Here is a 21,816-nt window from a genome sequence, read left to right on the forward strand (position 1 = left end):
GGGATCCTTCCAGCCAAGGGGGCCCAAAGTGACCCCGCGTTGTCCCGTCGGGCCTGTGCTCCCATCCCCCTCCCCTTGGCGCCGAGAGGCTGCTGGCAGCATTTGCACTGGGTCCCCTTTCCCCAGCTCCCTGCCAGCTCCACGCTCACGGAGCCAGGCAGAAGTGTGGCGTTGCCATGACCTGCTCCTCTCACAGCATGCAAAACTCGCTTTGAATTGTACCCTGCTGGGAGCGCCACTCCGCTTCCCCTCCCGGCCACCAGCTTCCTGGCCCGGCAGCAACTAGCCCAGCAGCACCGGCAGCGCCGAGCTGGGTCCGCCCCAGGCCCAGCTAGCCTGGTGCCCTGTCTCCGGCAGGGGCCAGAACCAGATGCTGCAGAGGAAATTGGAGGAACCCCACACAGCGGGAAAGGGATAATCTGCCCCACGATGGGTCTCATCCTAGTCAGCGATGGGCTCAAGCCCTGAAGCACCAGGGTTACTATCCTGCCACAATTCATTCATTAAGATACTCTTGTACTGTAGAAATGCCTGGTCCCTGTTTGAATCTTGCTACTTTCTTGGTCTCAAGGCCACCCTGTGGCAGTGAGTTCCACAGGCTAAATATCACTGGGTGTAAAAGTATTTTCTTTGCTGAGTTTTAAATTTGCCACCTATTAATTTCATGAGACATTTCATCATTCATTTAACTTTGCTAATTTCATTCCCATTCTAGACACCGGGCAGCCAGGACCCGCCTGCTCACCTGACTCTCGGCAGCCGCCTGGCCACACCTGCTTTGCGACTGCAGCTCTCCCAAAGGCTGCTCTTGCCCAGCCCACGCTGCAGCACGGCGGGGCTGGGCCTCCCCTGCATGACACCAACGCCTGCTCCTGGCCAGTCTCTCCTGCGGCTCTACATCCGCCCCCTGAAAGACTCTGCCTGGCCCCTCAGCCCCGACGGCAGGGGCCTTCTCCAAGCTTGCTCGCCAGCAGCGCCCGGCGAAGCCCACCCGCCCTGTGCCGCTCCCACTCACCGGGCTGTGGCTGCTGTTCCCATCCTGGCCAAAGCGCCGCTCCACGTAGCGCGAGGAGAGCAGGTGGCTGCCGGGAAACGAGGGGGGCAGATGAGGAGCTGCTGCTGGCTGGGGCAGGTGGGGGACGAGGGGGTCAGGCTAACCAGGCCCCTGACGTGCTGGGCCGGTGCCATCCATGTGGCAGAGCATCCACTGGCCTTTCCCCTGTGACTGCAGGCTCAGCCGCCCAGACCTGGCACCCAACCAGCCCTGCCCCCTCCCGCTCCGCGCCCACAGAAAGACACAGTGCGCTGTCCACAGCAGCGCTCTCACCACACACACACACACACACACAGTCCACAGCTGTGCTCTCACCACACACACACACAAACACACACACACAAACACTGTCCACAGCTGCGCTCTCGCTACACACACACACACAAACACACACAAACACACACACTGCACACTGTCCACAGCGGCGCTCTCACCACACACACACACAAACACTGTCCACAGCTGCGCTCTCACCACACACACACACAAACACACACACACAAACACTGTCCACAGCTGTGCTCTCACCACACACACACAAACACACACACTGCACACTGTCCACAGCTGCGCTCTCACCACACACAAACACACACACACACAAACACTGCACACTGTCCACAGCGGCGCTCTCACCACACACACACACAAACACACACACACAAACACTGTTCACAGCTGCGCTCTCGCTACACACACACACACACACACATACTGCGCACTGTCCACCAGTGCCCTCTCGCTACACACACACACACTGTCCACAGCTGCGCTCTCGCCACACACACACACACTGCACACTGTCCACAGCTGCGCTCTCACCACACACAAACACTGCACACTGTCCACAGCGGCGCTCTCACCACACACACACACAAACACACACACACAAACACTGTTCACAGCTGCGCTCTCACCACACACAAACACACACACACACAAACACTGCACACTGTCCACAGCGGCGCTCTCACCACACACACACACAAACACACACACACAAACACTGTCCACAGCTGTGCTCTCACCACACACACACAAACACACACACTGCACACTGTCCACAGCTGCGCTCTCACCACACACAAACACACACACACACAAACACTGCACACTGTCCACAGCTGCGCTCTCACCACACACAAACACTGCACACTGTCCACAGCAGCGCTCTCACCACACACACACACAAACACACACACACAAACACTGTTCACAGCTGCGCTCTCGCTACACACACACACACACACACATACTGCGCACTGTCCACCAGTGCCCTCTCGCTACACACACACACACTGTCCACAGCTGCGCTCTCGCCACACACACACACACTGCACACTGTCCACAGCTGCGCTCTCACCACACACAAACACTGCACACTGTCCACAGCGGCGCTCTCACCACACACACACACAAACACACACACACAAACACTGTCCACAGCTGCGCTCTCACCACACACAAACACACACACACACAAACACTGCACACTGTCCACAGCGGCGCTCTCACCACACACACACACAAACACACACACACAAACACTGTTCACAGCTGCGCTCTCGCTACACACACACACACACACACATAGTGCGCACTGTCCACCAGTGCCCTCTCGCTACACACACACACACTGTCCACAGCTGCGCTCTCGCCACACACACACACACTGCACAGTGTCCACAGATGCGCTCTCACTACACACACAGAGTACACAGTGTCCACATTGCACCCGCTCTTCACTGGGGGCCCTTGCAATGGGCTGGGGGCTCACCTGGGCCACGGGGAGGAGCACTGGAGTGAGGTCAGAGGGGCTGGGCTGTCGGGGACCCCCCAGGAGCTCTGCAGGTTCGCTCCCCGGCACAGAAACCCAATCGCCAGCCACTCAGGCTGATCACTCCGGCTCCCATTACACCCAAGCTCTGGAGCTCACCTGGGCCTGGGGCTTCAGTGTCAGAGCTGGGTGGCTCCAGAGGGCTCCATGAAATATTAAGGGGGCAGCTTTCACCCGATGCCAGAGCTTGGAGCCAGCCCAGCCCAGTGCCAGGGCACGCGGCACTCCCCCCCCACTGCCCCAGAGCGTCTCCTGCACACGTGCTCAGAGCCTCCCCCACACACATGGCCTCGTACAGCCGTGGGTCCAGGCTGACACCACAGAGCCCACGGCTCCTCTGCTGCAATCAGTAGTGGGGCCCATTGCGCCCTTTATGCTGTGGATCCCTGATTGCTGGCACCTGGGCTGAGCCCCACCAAACTCACGCACTGCGGGGTGGATCCCCTGCTGGTGGAGCTGTCTCTCAGGCAGCAACAGGCCATGCTTCGCCTGCTTCCACCCCAGCCTGCCCTGGGCCTCAGTCCTGACTCATGGGGGCCAGCCCTCGGGGCACTGAGCCAGGGCACCCACAGCCCCAGGGAAGAACTTACTGGTTCAGCTCCAGGTCCAAGGTGAAGGCCGAGCCAAAGGCATGAATGAGGAAGCTCACCTGGGCCAGGTGCACAAACTGCAAGAACCGGAGAGAAGCAGAGTTAAAACACACCCTGTCCAGCAATGCACGGCCCTGACACTGGGTCCCCCAGCAATGCACGGCCCTGGCACTGCGTCCCCAGCAATGCATGCCCTTGACACTGGGTCCCCCAGCAATGCACGCCCCTGGCACTGCATCCCCAGCAATGCACGCCCCTGGCACTGCATCCCCAGCAATGCATGCCCTTGACACTGGGTCCCCCAGCAATGCACGCCCCTGGCACTGCATCCCCAGCAATGCACGCCCTTGACACTGGGTCCCCCAGCAATGCACGCCCCTGGCACTGCGTCCCCAGCAATGCACGCCCCTGGCACTGCATCCCCAGCAATGCACGCCCTTGACACTGGGTCCCCCAGCAATGCACGCTCCTGGCACTGCGTCCCCAGCAATGCACGCCCCTGGCACTGCATCCCCAGCAATGCACGCTCCTGGCACTGCGTCCCCAGCAATGCATGCCCTTGACACTGGGTCCCCCAGCAATGCACGCCCCTGGCACTGCGTCCCCAGCAATGCATGCCCTTGACACTGGGTCCCCCAGCAATGCACGCCCCTGGCACTGCGTCCCCAGCAATGCATGCCCTTGACACTGGGTCCCCCAGCAATGCACGCCCCTGGCACTGCGTCCCCAGCAATGCACGCCCCTGGCACTGCATCCCCAGCAATGCACGACCCTGGCACTGCATCCCCAGCAATGCATGACCCTGGCACTTTACCCCCTGTCATTGCAACCTCCAACTAAGTACCCTCCTGGCACTACACGCCTTTCAATGCACCCCCTGGCACTGCACTCCTTGCAATGCACAGCCCTGGCACTGTACCCCCTAGAACTGCAACCCCCCAAAAAGCACCTTCCTGGCACTGCAACCGCCACAATGCACTCCCTGGCACTGCATGCTCTGGCACTGCAACCCCCAACAAAGCACCCTCCTGGCACTGCAAGTCCTGCAATGCACCCCCTGGCACTGAACCCCCCCACAATGCATGTCCCTGGCACTCTACCCCTTGTCACTGCAACCCCAACCAAGTACCCTCCTGGCAATCCACCCCCTTGCACTGCATCCCCTGGCAATGATGCACCTGGCATTATACCCCCCGGCACTGAAACCCCCAACAAAGCACTCTCCTGGCATTGCGCACCCCACAATGCACACGTCTGACACTGCACCCCCGGCACTGCATGCCCCATGCACAGCAACCCCCCAATCACTGCAAACTCCTGGCACTGCACTGCCCCACCACTGCATCACCCCAACACTATAACCTCCCTATCCCCAGTACTGCAGCCCCCCATCTGCAGAGAGGGGCTGGAGGGGGCATCGCTATGCCACTGCCCTCTCAGGGGAGATGAGTGGTGTCTGTGCTGACACAAGGCGCTGTCTGGGTCAACACGTTTAGACGCTAACGGCTTCTCTCTGCACAGCGAGCCACGGCGGCAAGAGCCACGCCCCGATAGGCTCACACATGCAGGCTGGGGTCACTGCAGAGCCAGCAGGGGGAGCTCTCACTGGCAGTGCTGCAGCTGGAGAGGGAGTACAAAACATTGCGCCCTTTCCTGTGGGTCCTGCTTAGGGATGCCAGGCATCCGTTTTTTGACTGGAACGCCCAGTCGAAAAGGGACCCTGGCGGCTCTGTTAAAAGTCCAGTCAGCGGTGCACCGCGCGGTTCCTGGAAGCGGCTGCCAGGTCCTAGTGGTCCCTAGATGCGTGGGCAGCCAGGGAGGCTCCGTGTGCTGCCCTTGCTCCGAATGCCGGCTCCACAGCTCCCATTGGCTGGGAACCACGACCAATGGGAGCTGCGAGGGTGGCGCCTGCGGGAACGAGGGCAGTGCGCGGAGCCTCCCTGGCCACCCATGGGCCTGGGGCTGCAGGGACCTGGCGGCCGCTTCCCAGGAGCCATGGTAAGTGCCTCTGGGACCCCACACCCCAACCCCCTCCCAATCCCAACCCCCTGCCCCAGCCCGGAGTCCCCTCCTGCACCCAAACTCCCTCCCAGAGCCTGAACCCCCCCCCAACATCTCAACTCCCTGCCCCAGCCCCCTAGTGCACCCCAAACTCCTCATCCCTGGCCCCACCCTAGAGCTCACACCCTCAGCAGGATCCCTCCCCTGCTCTGCATCCCAAACCCCTGCCCCAGCCCGTACCCTGAGCCCTCATTTTTGGCCCCACACCAGAGCCTGCACCCCCAGCCAGAGCCCTCACCCCCCCACACACACACACCCAACCCCCTGCCCCAGCCCGGTGAAAGTGAGTGAGTGTGGGGGAGAGCGAGCGACGGAAGGAGGGGGGATGGAGTGAGCGGGGGCGGGACCTCGGGGAAGGGGCGGGGCCTTGGGGAAGGGGTGGGACAGGGGTGTTCGGTTTTGTGCGATTAGAAAGTTGCCAACCCTAGTCCTGCAAAAATGGTGACTCCTGCTTGGGGAGCCACCAGAGACCCCCGCAAGGCCAGCCGAGCATGGCTAGCCCATGACGCGGCCACCGGGGCCAGGCTGCTGCACACCCTGGACTGAGCCAAACCCATCCCAGGTCAGACAGCAGGAAAACACCAGCCCGTCTGCCTGGGGACACACCAGTTTTCTCCCAGCCCGCCATAAAAAGCGAGCAAATGCCCAGGCCCCCACGCTGCAAGCCGCGCTCTGCCGCATGCAATGCCCCACAGAATCCCCGCCTAGCTCCAGGTCTCAGCACCCATTTACCACCCCCGGAAACACTGTACTGTCACCCTCAGTGGGTCCCACCCCCCACACTGCTCAGTGCTGGTCCCTCCCCCTCTCCAGAATGGGCAAATCAGAATGATGGGGTTCAGAGTGGGAGGTCTGGAGAGACAGAAACAGTCAGGACTGTTTGGTTTTGAAAGCAGACAAAGAAGAGGGGCCATGATAGAAGGACACAAAACAATGAGTGGGACAGAGCAGGGGGATCAGGTGCCACATTTCACCCTGTCTGCTAATAAAATAGGGACAGTCAATGAACAACACGCAATTAGCCTGAGGAACTCACTGCCACAAGATCTGATTGAGGCTGAGAGCTTAGCAGGACGTGGTGTGGCTATGGTTAATGAGGAAGTCTGAAGTTGTAGTAGAGCTGATCCCATTTTCTTATAAGGGATATTGACCCCTCCTGCTTCAGGCCATTAAACACTAATTGATCAGGAAGTTATTCTGCAGCTGTTCACCGGAGGAAAGATTCTTGCACCTCTTCCTGGAGCAGCTGGTGCTGGACACGGCTGGAGACAGTCACCTGTGCTAGACGGACCCTGGACTCGTCCAGTCTGGTGAGTCCCATGTTCCTAGAAACAAATTCTAGTTCTTATGGTTGTGAAGAAAAGGCCCAAATGTGAGCTGAGCAATAGTGCCTGAGTCTGCAGACAGCCTGAAACCACAGCTCAGAGAGGAGTGAACTGCCCTCATTCATTGCAGTGGAGGCTTGGCCCTGGAGCCTTATGCCCACAATTCAGTGTCCACACAGAGTGAGGGACAGCTCTGCCTCTAAGAGCTCTCAGTCCAACTAGACAAGGCAAACAAAGGGTGGGGAAGTGGAAGGACCATTGTCCCCATGATACAGGTGAGGAAACTGAGGCACAGAGCTGGATGGGAATTTCCAAAGCATCTCCATGTTTCACAGGGAGCCTGTAGCAGAGCTGGGACCTGAACCCAGCTCTCCAGAGTCCCAGGCTAGGCCAGCCCTTCCTACCTGACCCCAAAGCCCTTTATAAACACTAAGGAGTGAAGCTCACCACTCCCTCCCCTCCCCCTGCAGAGCAGTGTGGCCCCACAGTGCAGATGGGCCACCAGCACAGAGGGGAAGAGGCTTGCCCCAGGGCACCCAGCAAGTCAGCCCCAGACAGCAGGCTATGGGTGCTGGGTTCTGAGGGGGTCGCAGGAGGAGCATGTGGGGCAAGGAGGATCCTGGAATCTGCCTGTTTCCAGCCACTGGGACGGTCCGCTGCAGTCAATGGGACAACAGCCAGTGTTCTCCAGCAGTGAAGGATGTTGGTTTCCATCCCGCCAAGTTCTTGCTGCAAAGCCTCTCCTTCAGGACATGAAGACCATATCGCCACGGTGTGGTACTGATATGCAGAACTGTAGTGCCCAGAGTTCTCATAGTGCCAATGTTATGAGTAGAAATCTTCACGGTGTGCAAGCTCTCTTGCAGGAAGTGGTACCTCAAGCATTGTATGTTCACTGTTTCAAGCACAGGTACAATTTAGTTTCTGTTGATGCGTGCAAAGGAAACAAACATGCACTGAATTTTTTTCCCCGTCCTGGAGAAATTTGTGTACACTTTTCTCTCTGGGTCAGCTGCACATACTAAATTCACAGCCATTCAAAAGAAAGTACATCCCAAAAATAAAGTCTTGGCATTGAAGAAGCTCTGTGACATTTGATGGGCATGCCTAGTTTCTGCTTGTAATGCTATGAAAAGACAATTTCATGCATTCTTGTGACATTCGCAGAGGTGACAGGGCAGTAGGTGCACAAGGTCTTAGGTCAGTATTTGTCTTTATTGTCTTCCTTTGTAACCTTTGATGGGAATTTAGGATGTGGATGTAAAGAGACCTTGTTGAAGAGCATCGTAAAGGAGAGGATCTGCCATCAAGACTCCAATCTCTCTCCAACTATGGGCCAAAGTTATGGCAACTAAGAAGTCCGTCTTCATAGATAAACAGTAGGGAGCAGGTCACCATTGGTTTGAATGGAGGTCTCATAAGGTGGTTGAGAACCAGGTTAAGATCCCAACACGGAGTGCAGTATATAACGTGAGGGAAGAGTTTACACAGTCTGTGACGAGGGGGAGTAGGTCCGGAGGCCCCCTGCTGGAGGCCTTGCGGCCCTGACTCACCCTGCCCCAGAAAAGAGCAGAAGAGAAGTCTTCCAGGCAGCCTAGAGTGTGTGCAGGGGAGCAGCCAATCAGAGGAGCTACTGGAGTGACCGATCAGGAGCCAGAAGGGCCATAGAAAAGGAAGCAGCAGAGGCAGAGAGCAGTCAGTTGCTGCCTGGAGCTGGAAGGGGGAGCACTGGGTGCCTAGCTGGGTGGGAGAGCAGCAGGATGATGGACAGATCAGTGTGGGCAGGCAGAGCCCAGAACCTAGCCAGACCAAGCGAGGGTACCATAATGGGCCCTGCTGGGCTGGTTGAAGACTGAGCCCAAGCAAGGGCTGCTGAAAGGGTATCGAAATGGGCCCCTCTTGGGCTGTTAAGGAAAGCAGTGTCTCCAGGAAGGGAGCCTTGGTGCTACGGCCCCGTATCAGGGCCATCAGAAAGAAGTAAAGACTGTATACCTAGAAGGGGGGACGGTGTGTGTGACTTGGCGGGAGGGCTGTGTCACTGAAGACCCACCGAAAGAACCATCAGCCAGGGGAGCGCTTGCGAGAGGCGAGTGCCACCCTGTTGTAAGAACTGGAAGGAAAGCAGGCTCACACTTGACATGAAAGGGGACTGAGCAAAAATGGAGAATCCCTTGACCAGGGAATGAAAGGCTGATATGGCGGCCAGGTGTACCTTGACTGAGCTGATCGATAACCCAGATGTCTTCAGCTCCAGCAGGTAATCTAGGATGAGGGAAAGGGGAACCAATTCTGCAAGTAAGTAATGCAGGTTGATGTTTTCCTACCGTTTAATAGCACCAACTTCCCATCCATAGAGCAGGAAGCCTCTGTCCCTGAGAACCATCCAGGAGCCGGGCTCTGAGGTGAAGTACTACTTGGGTTGGATGACACGTGCGACCCACATCCTGAGACAGGAGACGAGGGATGGTCGGAACGGAACTGAACTGGCCATTGGACACAGAGCTGAAGCAGGTCAGGGTACCAAGCTTGCCCTGGCCAGGGAGGTGCTATGAGAATTACTTTGGCCTTGTCCTGCCTGACCTGTTCGGCACCCTACGAATTAGGGGTGTTGGGGAAAGGCATAGAACAGACTCTTCTTCCACGGCAGAAGGAAGGGTGAGGGGAGGGGTGACCCAGGCCCCCCCTTGAACAGAAGCTAGGGCACTTCCTGTTCCTGGAGGTGGTGAAAAGATGGATTTCTGGCCATTCCCATCTCTGGAATATGCTGTGGAGAACCTGCGTGTCTGGCTCCCATGCGTAGTCGTGGGAGAAGTGTCGGCTGAGGGCAATGGCTGTGGTGTTCTGCATGCCTGGGAGGTAGGCTGCTGAGCTCTGTATGTGGTGGGCTATCCACCAGCTCCAGAGCTTTAGGGCTGCAGGGCACAAGGAGGGGGATCTTCCTCCTCCCTGCTTGTTGATGTAGAAGATGCCGGACATGTTGCCTTTCATGACCCCGTTTGCCTTGCCAGGATGAAGGGCAGGAATTGAGACAAGTGTTCCTGGTTGCCCTGAGCTCCAATGGGTTGAATGGGAACCTAGCTTCGCAGGCCGTCCAGCTGCCCTGAATCGTGAGAGTGTCCAGGTGGCTCCCCATGGTGACCGTGATGTGTCAGTTGTTAGTGACTTACGGACTGGGTGACAGAAAGACGCCCGCACAGACATTGAGTTGCACCACCCACCAATGTAGGAAGTTCTTTACATGCAAGGGGACAGTCACCTGCCTGTCTAAGGAGTCCTTGCTCGGAGAGTAGATTCTTCTGAGACAACCCTGGAAGCAGCAGAGACAAAGCCTTGCATGATTGGTCACAAAGGCGCAGGCTGCCATATGGCCCGAGAGTTGAAGACAGTTCCTTATTGTGGTCCCATGGCTTCCCTGAATTGAACCTACCAGGCCTGATGAGGTCACAGCTCTGTCTAAAGGGAGGTATGCTCTGGTTGTCAATGAGTCCAAGTACAGCCCCATAAACTGCAGCCGTTGTATTGGTACCAGCACGGATTTCTTTATGTTCAGCAGCAGGCCCAACGACCGGAACAGAGCAAGGGCCATGTGGGTGGAAGATGGTGTCTCGAAGGAACGGCCCTTGGGTAGCCAGTCATTGAGGGATGGGAAGACCAGGATCGCTTCCTCCCAAAGGTAAGCTGCCGCTACCACTAGGACCTTTGAAAATACCACTGGGGCTGAGGATAGGCTGCAGGGGAGCACGTGGTACTGGAAATGGTCTTGGCCTATGGTGAAGCGTAGGTATTTCTGATGTGAAGGGTGTATCGTTATATGAAAGTAGGAATCTTCTAGATTGAGGGCCAAAAACCAATTTCCTTCCTCCAGTGAAGGAAATATAGTCTCCAGAGTCACCATTAGGAACTTTTGAGGCTTTACGAACATGTTCAGATGTCTTAGATCTAAGATCAGTCTCCAACCTCCATCTGTCTTTGCCAGCAGGAAATATATTGAGGAGAACCCCCTGCCTCTGTGAGGGGAAGGGACCAGTTCTATTGTTCCTAGTCAGAGGAGAGAGGGAGGGAAGTGACAGAAAATGGATGGTATAGCCCGACATTATGACCTCTGAGACCCACTGCTCCATGGTGATCCATTCCCCAGCCTGGTGGAAATGGGAAAGGCAGTCCCCAAAGGGAGTGAGGGGGGGCTAAAGATGCATCTGTAAACCCAGAGGAGTGGGAGGATTCGAACCCTCGACCAGCCCATCAAAACTGCTGTTTAGATGATGCCTGAGCGGTTGTGGAGGGTGGTTTGGTGGCCCTCTTCCTCTGAAAGCTGTCACTTGATTAAGCAGTCTCATCAATGATTTAGATAATGGCATAGAGAATACACTTATAAAGTTTGCGTATGATACCAAGATGGGAGGGGCTGCAAGTGCTTTGGACGACAGGATTAAAAATCAAAATGAGCTGGACAAACTGGAGAAATGGTCTGAAGTAAATAGGATGAAATTCAATACGGACAAATGCAAAGTACTCACTTAGGAAGGAACAATCAGTTGCACGCATACACAATGGGAAATGACTGCCTAGGAAGGAGTACTGCGGAAAGGGATCTGGGGGTCATAGTGGATCACAAGCTAAATATGAGTCAACAGTGTCATGCTGTTCCAAAGAAAGCAAACATCATTCTGGGATGTATTGGCAGGAGTGTTGTAAGCAAGGCATGAGAAGTAATTCTTCCGCTCTACTCTGCGCTGATTAGGCCTCAACTGGAGTTTATGTCCAGTTGTGGGCGCCACATTTCAGGAAGGATGTGGACAAACTGGAGAGAGTCCAGAGAAGAGCATCAAAAATGATTAAGGGTCTAGAAAACATGACCTATGAGGGAAGATTGAAAAAATTGGATTTGTTTAGTCTAGAGAAGAGAAGACTGAGAGGGGACATGAGAACAGTTTTCAAGTATGTAACAGGTTGTTACAAGGAGGAGGGAGAAGAATTCTTCTTCTTAACCTCTGAGGACAGGACAAGAAGCAATGGGCTTAAATTGCAGCAAGGGAGATTTAGGTTGGACATTAGGAAAAACTTCCTACCTGTCAGGGTGGTGAAGCACTGGAATAAATTGCCTAGGGAGGTTGTGGAACCCCATCATTGGAGATTTTTAAGAGCAGGTTAGACAAACACCTGTCAGGAATGGTCTAGGTCAGGGGTGGGCAAACTTTTTGGCTTGAGGGCCACATCGGGTTTCCAAAATTGTATGGAGGGCTGGTTAGGGGAGGTTGTGTCTCCCCAAACAGCCAGGGGTGGCCCTGCCCCTGGCTCCTATCCGACCCCCCCCGCCCACTTCTCGCCCCCTGATGGCTCCCCCGGGACTCCTGCCCCATCCACTGCTCCGTCCCCTGACCCCACACCCCTGACTATCCCCTGCCGCCCCATCCAACACCCCTGTTCCCCGTCCTCTGACCGCCCCGACCCCTATCCACACCCCTGACCACACCCCCAAACTCCTCTGCCCTCTATCCAACCCCCCCGCCTCCTTACCGCGCTGCCTGGAGCACTGGCTCAGGCCACAGCTCTGCAACAGCGGCACGCTGAGGCTGCGGGAGAGGGGGGAACAGCGGGGGAGGGGCCGGGGCTAGTGTCTCCGGCCAGGAGCTCCGGGGAAGGGCAGGAGGGTCCCGCGGGCCGTAGTTTGCCCACCTCTGGTCTAGATAATACTTAGTCCTGCCATGAGTGCAGGGGATGGACTAGATGACCTCTCCAGGTCCCTTCCAGTTCTATTATTCTTTCTGGGGGGTTCCATGGGTCCATGGTACCTCAAGAACTGAGCAGGGTATGACCTCTGGGCAAAACCTATTAAAACCAGTTAATTCCCCTAGAAGGAAATTGTTGATCTGTGGAACTCCCAGCTCCAAGATCTCAGTGAGGGCAACAGCTCACCAGGCTCCAGGAAAGGGCCAGCCCCAGACGTGAGTGATAAGCATGGCACCTGCCCACGCACTGGCTGGCTGACTTGGCGTATCTCATGCTCCTGGCAGAAACCAATCAGTGACAGCCTGGGCTTATTTCCCCCAGAGGCATGGCAGGACCTGAGCCAGCGCCTGCCGAAGACTGGAAAGCCTCCCCCAGCTTCCCTAACTTCAGCCCAAACCCTGGGGCCGGGTTTTCCAGAGCCCAGCACTCTGGGGGTGGGGGTGATGAGTAGAGCCGAGCAAAATGTTTTCAGCAAATTTTCACCCCAAAACGTCATCGGGTGGGGCCGGACCCCCAAGCTATTTACAAAGGCAGGTGGAACTCAGGTCAAATTCAGCAAATTTTTTGGCCCCAAAAAACAAAATGGGGGGGAAAATCCCCAAAGTTGAACCAGTTCATTTGGGGGTTTGCTTTGAAATTGTGTTTCTTTCTGAATTTTAGCTAATTTTTTTAAAAGGTTTTTTTATAAAAAACCTGAAAATGACCCAAAACAAAAAAAATCACAAATTATTTGCAGGTCAAACAAAATGTTTCAATTGACCTGGAATTAATTTTTTAAAATGTTTTGTTTGTGTCAGTGAGAAAAAACGAAACCCCTGAGCTTCAGTTCAAACGAAACATGTTTTATACAATTTAGTTTACTGTTATTTTTCAGTTCGGTCCCAGAGCCAAACCCTGCCCTAGTCACCTTGCTCTGTGCTGAGCCCTCGGGTGGCTGCCCTGATACAGAACTCTGGGAGAGGGTCAAACCTTCCTCTGCAGCCTCTGGTGCTGGCCAGTGGGAGACGCTGGTCCAGCTGCGTCTGCAATTCCTCTGGCCCCCTGGCAGTGCCCAGGCCCCCATGAGAGTAGTGAGGAGCTGCGCTAGCCACACCAATCAAGCAGAACGGAGGAGGCAGGGCTGTGTGCTGGATTTAGGGATGCAGGGTCAGGTGTTCGCTGTCAGAGGCAGAGATTCCAGGTCAGCAGCCAATTAATGAGAGGAACCGGAGAGTCCGATTCCATCCCTGGATGATTCGGTAACCGAAACCCTCCGTGTGCTGAGTGAGAGCAATGGGGCTATCTCGGGCAGGGTCAGGAGCGGGAGCCAAGCATATGATCTGCCTGCAGCTTGGGGGAGCAGCTTGGTGAGGCCGGACGCCAAGGATCAGGGGGTTAGTATGCAGATGGCTGGCAGAGGCTGGCCCAGTGAGTAAAGGGCTGGCTGCTGCATGAATGAATGAGGCGCTGTTCCGTTTCTGTGCTCCTTCTCCCCAGCAGCTAACTGGTGTGATCCCTGGTACAGTTCACCCCTCTTCCCTCCCCCAGGAAATCCCCTAGGAACTCTGGCCGACCTCTTCCAGCTCTTGGGACCTGATTCCTCCTAGTACTTGTTTGAAGGGGCACAAGGTGGAAGCAGCTCTCCCCCGGGAGCAGGTTGAGCCACACCGGAGTGCCCTCCGCCCAGGTGAATAGCGCCTGTGCACGGCACTCTGGGACCTTGCTGAGTCACCAGTGTGCCCTTGTTGCCAAGAAGGCTAACAGCATTTTGGGCTGTATAAGTAGGGGCATTGCCAGCAGATCGAGGGACGTGATCGTTCCCCTCTATTTGACATCGGTGAGGCCTCATCTGGAGTACTGTGTCCAGTTTTGGGCCCCACACTACAAGGAGGATGTGGAAAAATTGGAAAACGTCCAGCGGAGGGCAACAAAAATGATTAGGGGACTGGAACACATGACTTATGAGGAGAGGCTGAGGGAACTGGGATTGTTTAGTCTGCGGAAGAGAAGAATGAGGGGGGATTTGATAGCTGCTTTCAACTACCTGAAAGGGGGTTCCAAAGAGGATGGATCTAGACTGTTCTCAGTGGTAGCAGATGACAGAATGAGGAGTAATGGTCTCAAGTTGCAGTGGGGGAGGTTTAGGTTGGATATTAGGAAAAACTTTTTCACTAGGAGGGTGGTGAAATACTGGAATGGGTTACCTAGGGAGGTGGTGGAATCTCCTTCCTTTGAGGTTTTTAAGGTCAGGCTTGACAAAGCCCTGGCTGGGATGATTTAGTTGGGGATTGATCCTGTTTTGAGCAGGGGGTTGGACTAGATGACCTCCTGAGGTCCCTTCCAACCCCGATACTCTATGATTCTATGACCTGGGACACAGGCCAAGGGCCATCAGCCCTTCAGTCTCCCCCTCCAGAAGCACGACTCTTGACTTCTAATGGACACTGATAAGACAAAGCTCTGAACATGAGACCCAAAGAAGCCATGAGCCCCTTCCAGCCCCAGACTCCTCCCCATGAACAAACCTTCTCCCCGACCCCACAGGGCTCTGCTGCCAGGATTGGGAGTCACAGGGTGGCTCTTGCTCTGTGGCATCTCTAGGCCCTTCATGCCCACCATGCCTCATGCCCAGGCTCAAGGACAGAGATAGGTGGGAGTGCAACAGTGAACCCTCCTGTGGAGTAGCTCAATATTCTCCCCACTTTGCAGATGGGGAAACCGAGGCACAGAGCCAAAGTTCTTGCCCAAAATCACACAGTGACTCAGTAGCAGAGCTGGGAATTGAACCCGGGAGTCCTGACTCACAGTCCTCTGCTCTGTCTAACCCATCACACATCCTCTCCCAGGAGCAGATTACCTATGGTGTGTAACATTCTTGTTACAAGAACGAGGAGTACTTCTGGCACCTTAGAGACTAACAAATTTATTTGAGCATAAATACGTTTGTTAATGTCTAAGGTGCCCCAAGGACTCCGCGTTCTTTTTGCTGAGACAAACTAACATGGCTGCCCCTCTGATTCTTGTTACAGTAAAAGAACCTTGCTGCTGTGAGAGCAGCACCTGTGATGTCCTGGGAACAGCTCCCTTCAGGCTTTGGAACAAGCAAGGAAGAGACAGCCCCCGAGAACCCAGGCCAGCTTTTACACTCAGCCTGGGCAGGACTTGGGGGTGATTTGGGACCTGCTGGATGGATGCGGGGCAGGGCAGTCTGGGTCAATAGAGGCTCTGACTCTGGCTATCAAGTCTAAGGACCTTGACGTAAGCAGCTCCCAGTAATGTTGGCTATTCCTAGGTCCCACGGCCAGAAGGAGCATGTGATCATCCAGTCTGACCCCTGTATAGCACAGGCCGGAGACCTGCCCCACAGTAATCCCTAGAGCAGAGCTAGAAAACCAGCCCATCTTGAGTTAAAACCTGTCAGTGACTGAGAACCCAGCCTGGCCCTTGGGAAATTGTTCCAGAGGTCAACTACCCTCACTCTTAAAAATATACACCTTCTTTCCAGTCTGGATCTGGCCTCCAGCCATTGGATGGTGTTATGCCTGTCACTGCTTGACTGAAAAGCCCCTTTGTTCCCCATGTAGCTACTTACAGGCTGTGACCAAGTCTCCCCTTAACCTTCTCTTTGTTAAGCTAAATAGATTGAGCTCCTCGAGTCTATCGCTAGAAGGCAGGTTTTCCAGTCAATCATTCTTGTGGCTCTTCTCTGAACCCTCAGCAATTTTTCAACATCGTCCTTGAATTGTGGGCACCGGAACTGGGCACCAGATTCCAGCAGCGATTGCATCAAATACGCAGGTAAAAATAAACCTCTCTGCTCTCCCTGAGATTCCCATTTATACATCCCAGGATGGCATTAGCCCTCTCGGCCAGCGTGTGGCAGGGAGCTCATATTCAGCTGATTATCCAGCGCCAAACCCAAATCTTGTTCAGAGTCGCTGCTTCCCAGGCCAGAGTCCCCCAGTGTGGCAGTATGGCAGCTAGTCCTTCTTCCTACAGGTACATATTTCCATTTAGCCGTATTAAAACGCATATCGTTCGCTTGTGCCCAGCTTACCAAGCGATCCAGCTTGCTCTGGATCACTGACCAGTCCTGTGTATTATTTACCACTCCCCCAATTTTTGTCTCATCTGCAAATGTAATGGAAAGGAGCACAGGGCCAAGAACCAATCCCTGCAGGACCCTACTGGAAGCCGACCTGTTTGGTGACAATTCCCCATTTACAGTTACATTTCGAGACCTATCAGTTAGCCAGTTTTTTAATCTATTTAATGTGCGCCCTGCTCATTTTAGATCATTCTAAATATTTAATGAAAATGCCATGCGGTCTCAAGTAAATGCCTTACAAAAGTCTACGTATCTAGTATGTGCCTGGTCTTGTCACGTTGGGATGATCCCAAATTAGACCTGTATAGGTCACTTCTTTGTCTGAAACACGGTGCCAGCAAAATAGAAATTTATGCGCAGCCCCACGACACTGAACCAGCCAGGCTGGCCCCCAGCGCCCGAGCAGCCCCACGACACTGAACCAGCCACGCCGGCCCCCAGCGCCTGAGCAGCCCCACGACACCGAACCAGCCAGGCCGGGGCCCGAGCAACCCCACAATACTTATTGAGGGCAGCCCAGCAGTCATGAGCTATTTTCCAGTAGCTAATCAGTGTGGGAAGCTGCAAAGTCCCGAGCAGCCCTATGCTAACAACCAGTCCGGCTAGCCCTGTGCTCCTCAGCAACCCGGCAAGAATAAACCAGCTGAGTGGCAAAGGTCACAGCAAGAGCGGCTGGTCAGGTGATGTGGATGGGGCAGGGAGTCAGGGTATTTTGGTGCTAGGCTTGGCACGACACCACTGAGCTGTGCGACCGCTGTCTGCTCAGACGGCTAGTGGGGAGCGTGACCTGTCGCACCGCCCGAGCAGGTTTCAAGGAGTGACTCACTAATGCCAGCAAAATCAAGGGAGCAGCTGGGATGGGGGTGCTCGAGGAGTGCAGGATATTGCCAATAACACTGGCCTCAGTCCCATTCCCAGCTGGCTCCCACACTGTATGACCTTTGGGCCAAACAGCCCTGGCTAGTGTATAAAGCAGCAGGGTCAGGCGCCTGCGTGGTGTAACTGCACCCGGGTCAGGGGCTGGCGCCAGCAGGGCTGAGGGTGGGCAGGAGAGGGGTCAGAGTAAGCATAATGAAAAGGGGGCTGCTAAACGATGTAAAAACACTAGCATGAAGTGAAAGGCTCCCCTGAGCCAGCGGAGTGAGTCAGGGTGGGGTGGGCGTTGTCTGGGCTCCTGGAAACCAGCTTTGGGCAGGTCTGCGGCTGTGCAGCGTGGGGGTCCTTCGGACGCAGCGTCTGCACCATCGCACAGCAGGGACCCTCACCAGGCCCTGCTCCATGCTCTGCAGAGAAGAAGGGCTGCTTCAGATTTGCAGCTTCCCAACAGGGGTCTGGGGCCACGGGGAGTCTTTCCACAGACATCGGTGGCGCCGGATCCAGCCCCTGCACCATGGGAGAGCAGCAGCCACAGACTAGATTGTAGGCAGCATGCAGCTGGGGGTGGTGTAGGCCCAGTCCCAGGGCTTGAGCCTGCCTGGCGATTTAGTGGCACCTGGAATCCGCAACCCCCCTTCCCCAGGGGCCTGCAGCCAGTGGGAGGTGCCAGCTGGATGGTACCCTCATGCTCCAAGGCCTGCTGCCATCAGAGCCCGTCCCCGCCCCGGGGGAGGGGGGGAAGCAGGGATCCTCGCTGAGGCAGAGAGAAGCAGCCCCAGCTGGCATGGCCACGCCTGGCCTTTTTCAGCCTGTGGCTGATTCCAGAGCACTTTGCCTGGCACTTCGGCAGCTCTTTGCTACCCACGGGGAGGGTCAGAGAGAAAGAACCTGCTTGGCTTCCTAAATGCCAGGGAAGCTGCCCTAACGAAACCCCTGCGGGGTCATCAGCAAGATTTGAACCTGGGGCCTCCAACCCTGCACCATAGACTCCACCCCTCACACTAAAGGAACAGCTCCATTAGCTGCTCACAAAAATAGGTTATTATTCTTCAGTGAATCAGCCAGTAGGGGACACCGAGACTCCCGTGCTGCGAGATTGAAAAGACATTTTGGAGCCTACTCCCATAAGCCCTCTACCCTGGGAGCCCCCCAGATTCCTGGCCGAGATCCAGAGCCAAGGGCTGGCTGGGTCTGTTTTGAGCAGGCTGGTGTCGTGGGGCTGTATCGACGGCGGGCAGGGGGAACCTCTGGGCGCGCCGTGGGTGGTGTGGGATGAACACGTGGGGCTGGGGGGAGGCCTGGTGGGGTTCTGGAGTTTGGATGCCTGCAGTCAGAGCTGGGCTCACTGGATCGCTCCGTCACAGGCTGCAGCCTCCTGGGCCCAGAGTCTGTATGGACTGAATATGCCCGAGCAGTAACCGCCCATGACTGGCCAGGACCCGTCAGCCAGTGGATTGCCACGGTCCCAGGGGCTCTCCCAGAGCACCACAGGGAGCAGGATCCCTGCCTGTCAGGTCTGTTCCCCCTTCAACGGATCAGTCAGCCCCAGGAGGAGGCTCAGTATGGGTGTGGTAAATGCTGCAGGCCAAGGCACATCCTACCCAGCAGCCTGTGTGCCCCCAGGGCAGGGCCCAGAGCGTGGCGGGGGCCCCTAACAGGGGTGGCAGGTTTGTATAATTTTTGGTGGTGCCCAGAACATGTCCAAGTCCTCCCCCGACACATACACACCCCCCAGCCTCTGAATTTGCTGGAACTCGGGCACCATGGGCCCATACAACTCGCCCCCCTTGCCTAGGCACCGTGTGCTCCAGCCAGGGCGACCCATGGGGGGCTCTGTCTTGGTGCAGGGGTTGGATCCAGCCGCAGGAAAGGGTTCAAGGCGGCTGTTTGCTGGAACAGAGTGAAATGGGCCCAGGCTGCTGGTCTCTGCACAGGGCTGGATCCCATCTCCCATGCAATGCAGGCAGGTGGGGTTTCAGCGTGGCCCCATGGCAGCATCCACCCACACGGCAAGGCCAGGGGATTAACCTGGGAGAGTCGATAACTTGCTCCTGGTTACAGCAAACGTGCTTCCTCCTCCTGTGCCGGAGTGCGTCTCCCATTCATTACGCATGAGCCCTGCCCGCGGGCTCCCATTTAATCTCCCCAACCCGCCCCAGACTGTAATGGGCTACGCTAGGGGTTCGGCAGCTGGTGGGAGGTGCCAGGCAGCCCCAGCAGCCTGAGAGCTCTGGGGCAGCCCAGGATGGGTACAGCGTGGGCAGGGGCAGGGTGCCTCCCTGTCCCCCCGATCCCCAGGACATGCTCGAGGAGGGGTGCGGCACCAAGGACATGGCCCAGGCCCTGAGCTGTGATGGTGCAAGGCGCTGCTACACCGAATCTGGCTTCACCAACCATCTCTTCCCAGGGGCATTTCTAGCAGCTGAGCCATGAAGCAGCTTTTGCCCCCTCTCTGAAGAGGTCTTTGCCATCCACCCACCCCAGCGCGCAGGCCCTGGGCCCTCTGGCTCCCCAGCCAAGCCCCCAGCTGGGAATGCCTCTCCTCCGCCCCTGCCCGGGGGGCCTGGGGAGCACTTGCAGCCCTGGGTGCAAGGCGCTGACAGAGTGGAAGGGGGATGCTTGTACAGATTCACTTACAGGGCTGCCTCCTCCTCGAGGCTCATTCCTGACCCTGGTGTCCAGCTGATGCTTCTGGACTTCTCCTCCCGCGCTCTGCCCCACTAACCTGCTGGGGTGGGTGAGTTCTGAAGCGACCGGCCTTGTGTCCCATCTGGGGCTGGGAAACCTCCCCTGCAAAGCACCAGGCTGCGTCTCCGCCTTGGCGTGACCTGCTGAGTGCAAAGGAGAGCAGACGCTGCAGCGGAATTAGAGTTCACCAAGGGGCAGTTGGGCGTTAGCCGGCGGAGTGGGGTGAGTGGACTGGCCGGGCTCAGCTAGCGAGGGAATCAGAGCCTGCCAAGCCTGGGGGAATCCCCCCTGTGCCCCCAAACAGGTCCTTCAAGAACTCCCTGCTCCCACACCTTGGTGTCGGGGAGGCACTGCAGAAAAGCATGTGGATGCAGCAGAAGAGATCTCCCGTCACTGCTGGGGAAAAACCGAGCAGGGACAGAAAAGGGGTGGGGGATGGCAGCCGGGCCCTGCTCACTGCCAGCAGGGAAGGCATGTGGGGAGTGGGTCTGGGGGTGTGCTGGAGGTCAGCTCCTGACCTGCAGCCCCAGCCTGCATGCGCCAGGACCAAAACACATCCCTGGAGGGAAGGGGGAGCCCAAAGTTGAGAGGCTGCCTTGGGCAGCACTTACCTGACTGAGGCACGAGGGAGATGAAAGCTGCTAACACCCACTTCTGCAGGAGGCTCATGTTTGCCTCATAATCCCCCCAGGCTCGGCGTGTGCTGGGATCTGCCCCGGCTGGGCTCACGCTGCTCTGGAGAGAGACCTTCGTGCCCTTTCTTCTTCTTGTGGCTTCGCATTGAGAGGTGGGCGCGCTCTTCCTTTGCTTTCTTTTGCCAGATGAGGAGAGAGGGAGAAAATGGACCTTTGAAAACCAGCACAAATGGAGGGTGTGGGAGAGGAGCAGCAACTGGGGCAGGGGGTTCTAGGCTGCAGTGCCCAGAGGCTGCTAGTTCTCCATCCTGAGCCTGCAGTGACAGAGAGAAAAGCCCAGCATTAGCAGGGCGAGAGGAGGAAAAAGGCAGAGGAGACACGTGAGCTGCTCAGATCCCTCCCTCCCTGCCTGCCAGCATCCTCTGAGCTCTCACAAGCACCTGCTCCAACCTACATGCACAATGCACCAGTGCAGGCAACCACAGCTGCTACGAGGCAGCCTCCACCTTCCCTGCTGCTCTACAGGGCGGGAAGAACAGTCTCACGCACCCAGACCACCTCTGCCAGGGGCTTTCCCCCTCCCCAAACAGAGACGGGTCTCCCCCGCGCTGGGTTCTGTGCCAGCTGTTTGAGAGGGACCTCTGCTGCCAGCACCCTGGTTTGTGTGGGGAGCTGTACTCATGCCTCTAACACGCCATCTCCAGGCACATCTCTAACAATACTGCTCTGCGCCCAGCCCAAAGCCCTGTGCCCACTTGAAACATTCAACCCTGCTGAAAACAGCCACCTCTGGGGTGGAGAGCAGCAGCCCACTGGACATGCTGGCCAAGGGACGCAACAGAGCAAAGCCCTGCTCTTAGGAAAAGCGCCAAGGGAATCATTAGCAGCTGCGCAGGGCCCAGGTCTCACCCAAGGACGCCCCCGACCCTAACA

The 21,816-nt window shown here is 56.4% G+C and overlaps 1 protein-coding gene across 6 annotated transcripts in view; it reads right to left on the reverse strand.

Moving 5' to 3' along the window:
• Positions 1-21,405, reverse strand: part of ADAM11 (ADAM metallopeptidase domain 11) — a 56,530-nt gene extending 35,125 nt beyond the window's left edge. The window contains exons 1-4 of one of the 6 annotated variants that reach the window (XM_043536887.1): positions 20,860-21,405; positions 20,198-20,391; positions 3,482-3,558; positions 1,016-1,082 (exon numbers count right to left, since the gene is read on the reverse strand). In XM_043536887.1, the coding sequence (XP_043392822.1) occupies positions 1,016-1,082; positions 3,482-3,558; positions 20,198-20,391; positions 20,860-20,917 (396 nt within the window). In that variant the 5' untranslated portion in view covers positions 20,918-21,405. The remainder of the gene's footprint in view (positions 1-1,015; positions 1,083-3,481; positions 3,559-20,197; positions 20,392-20,859) is intronic. The other 5 variants (XM_037886953.2, XM_043536886.1, XM_043536888.1 and 2 more) reach the window with 5 other exon arrangements.
• Positions 21,406-21,816: the final 411 nt, after the last annotated feature.

This window comes from Chelonia mydas, chromosome 27 (genome assembly GCF_015237465.2).
Source record: "Chelonia mydas isolate rCheMyd1 chromosome 27, rCheMyd1.pri.v2, whole genome shotgun sequence".
Taxonomy (NCBI): Eukaryota; Metazoa; Chordata; order Testudines; family Cheloniidae; genus Chelonia; species Chelonia mydas.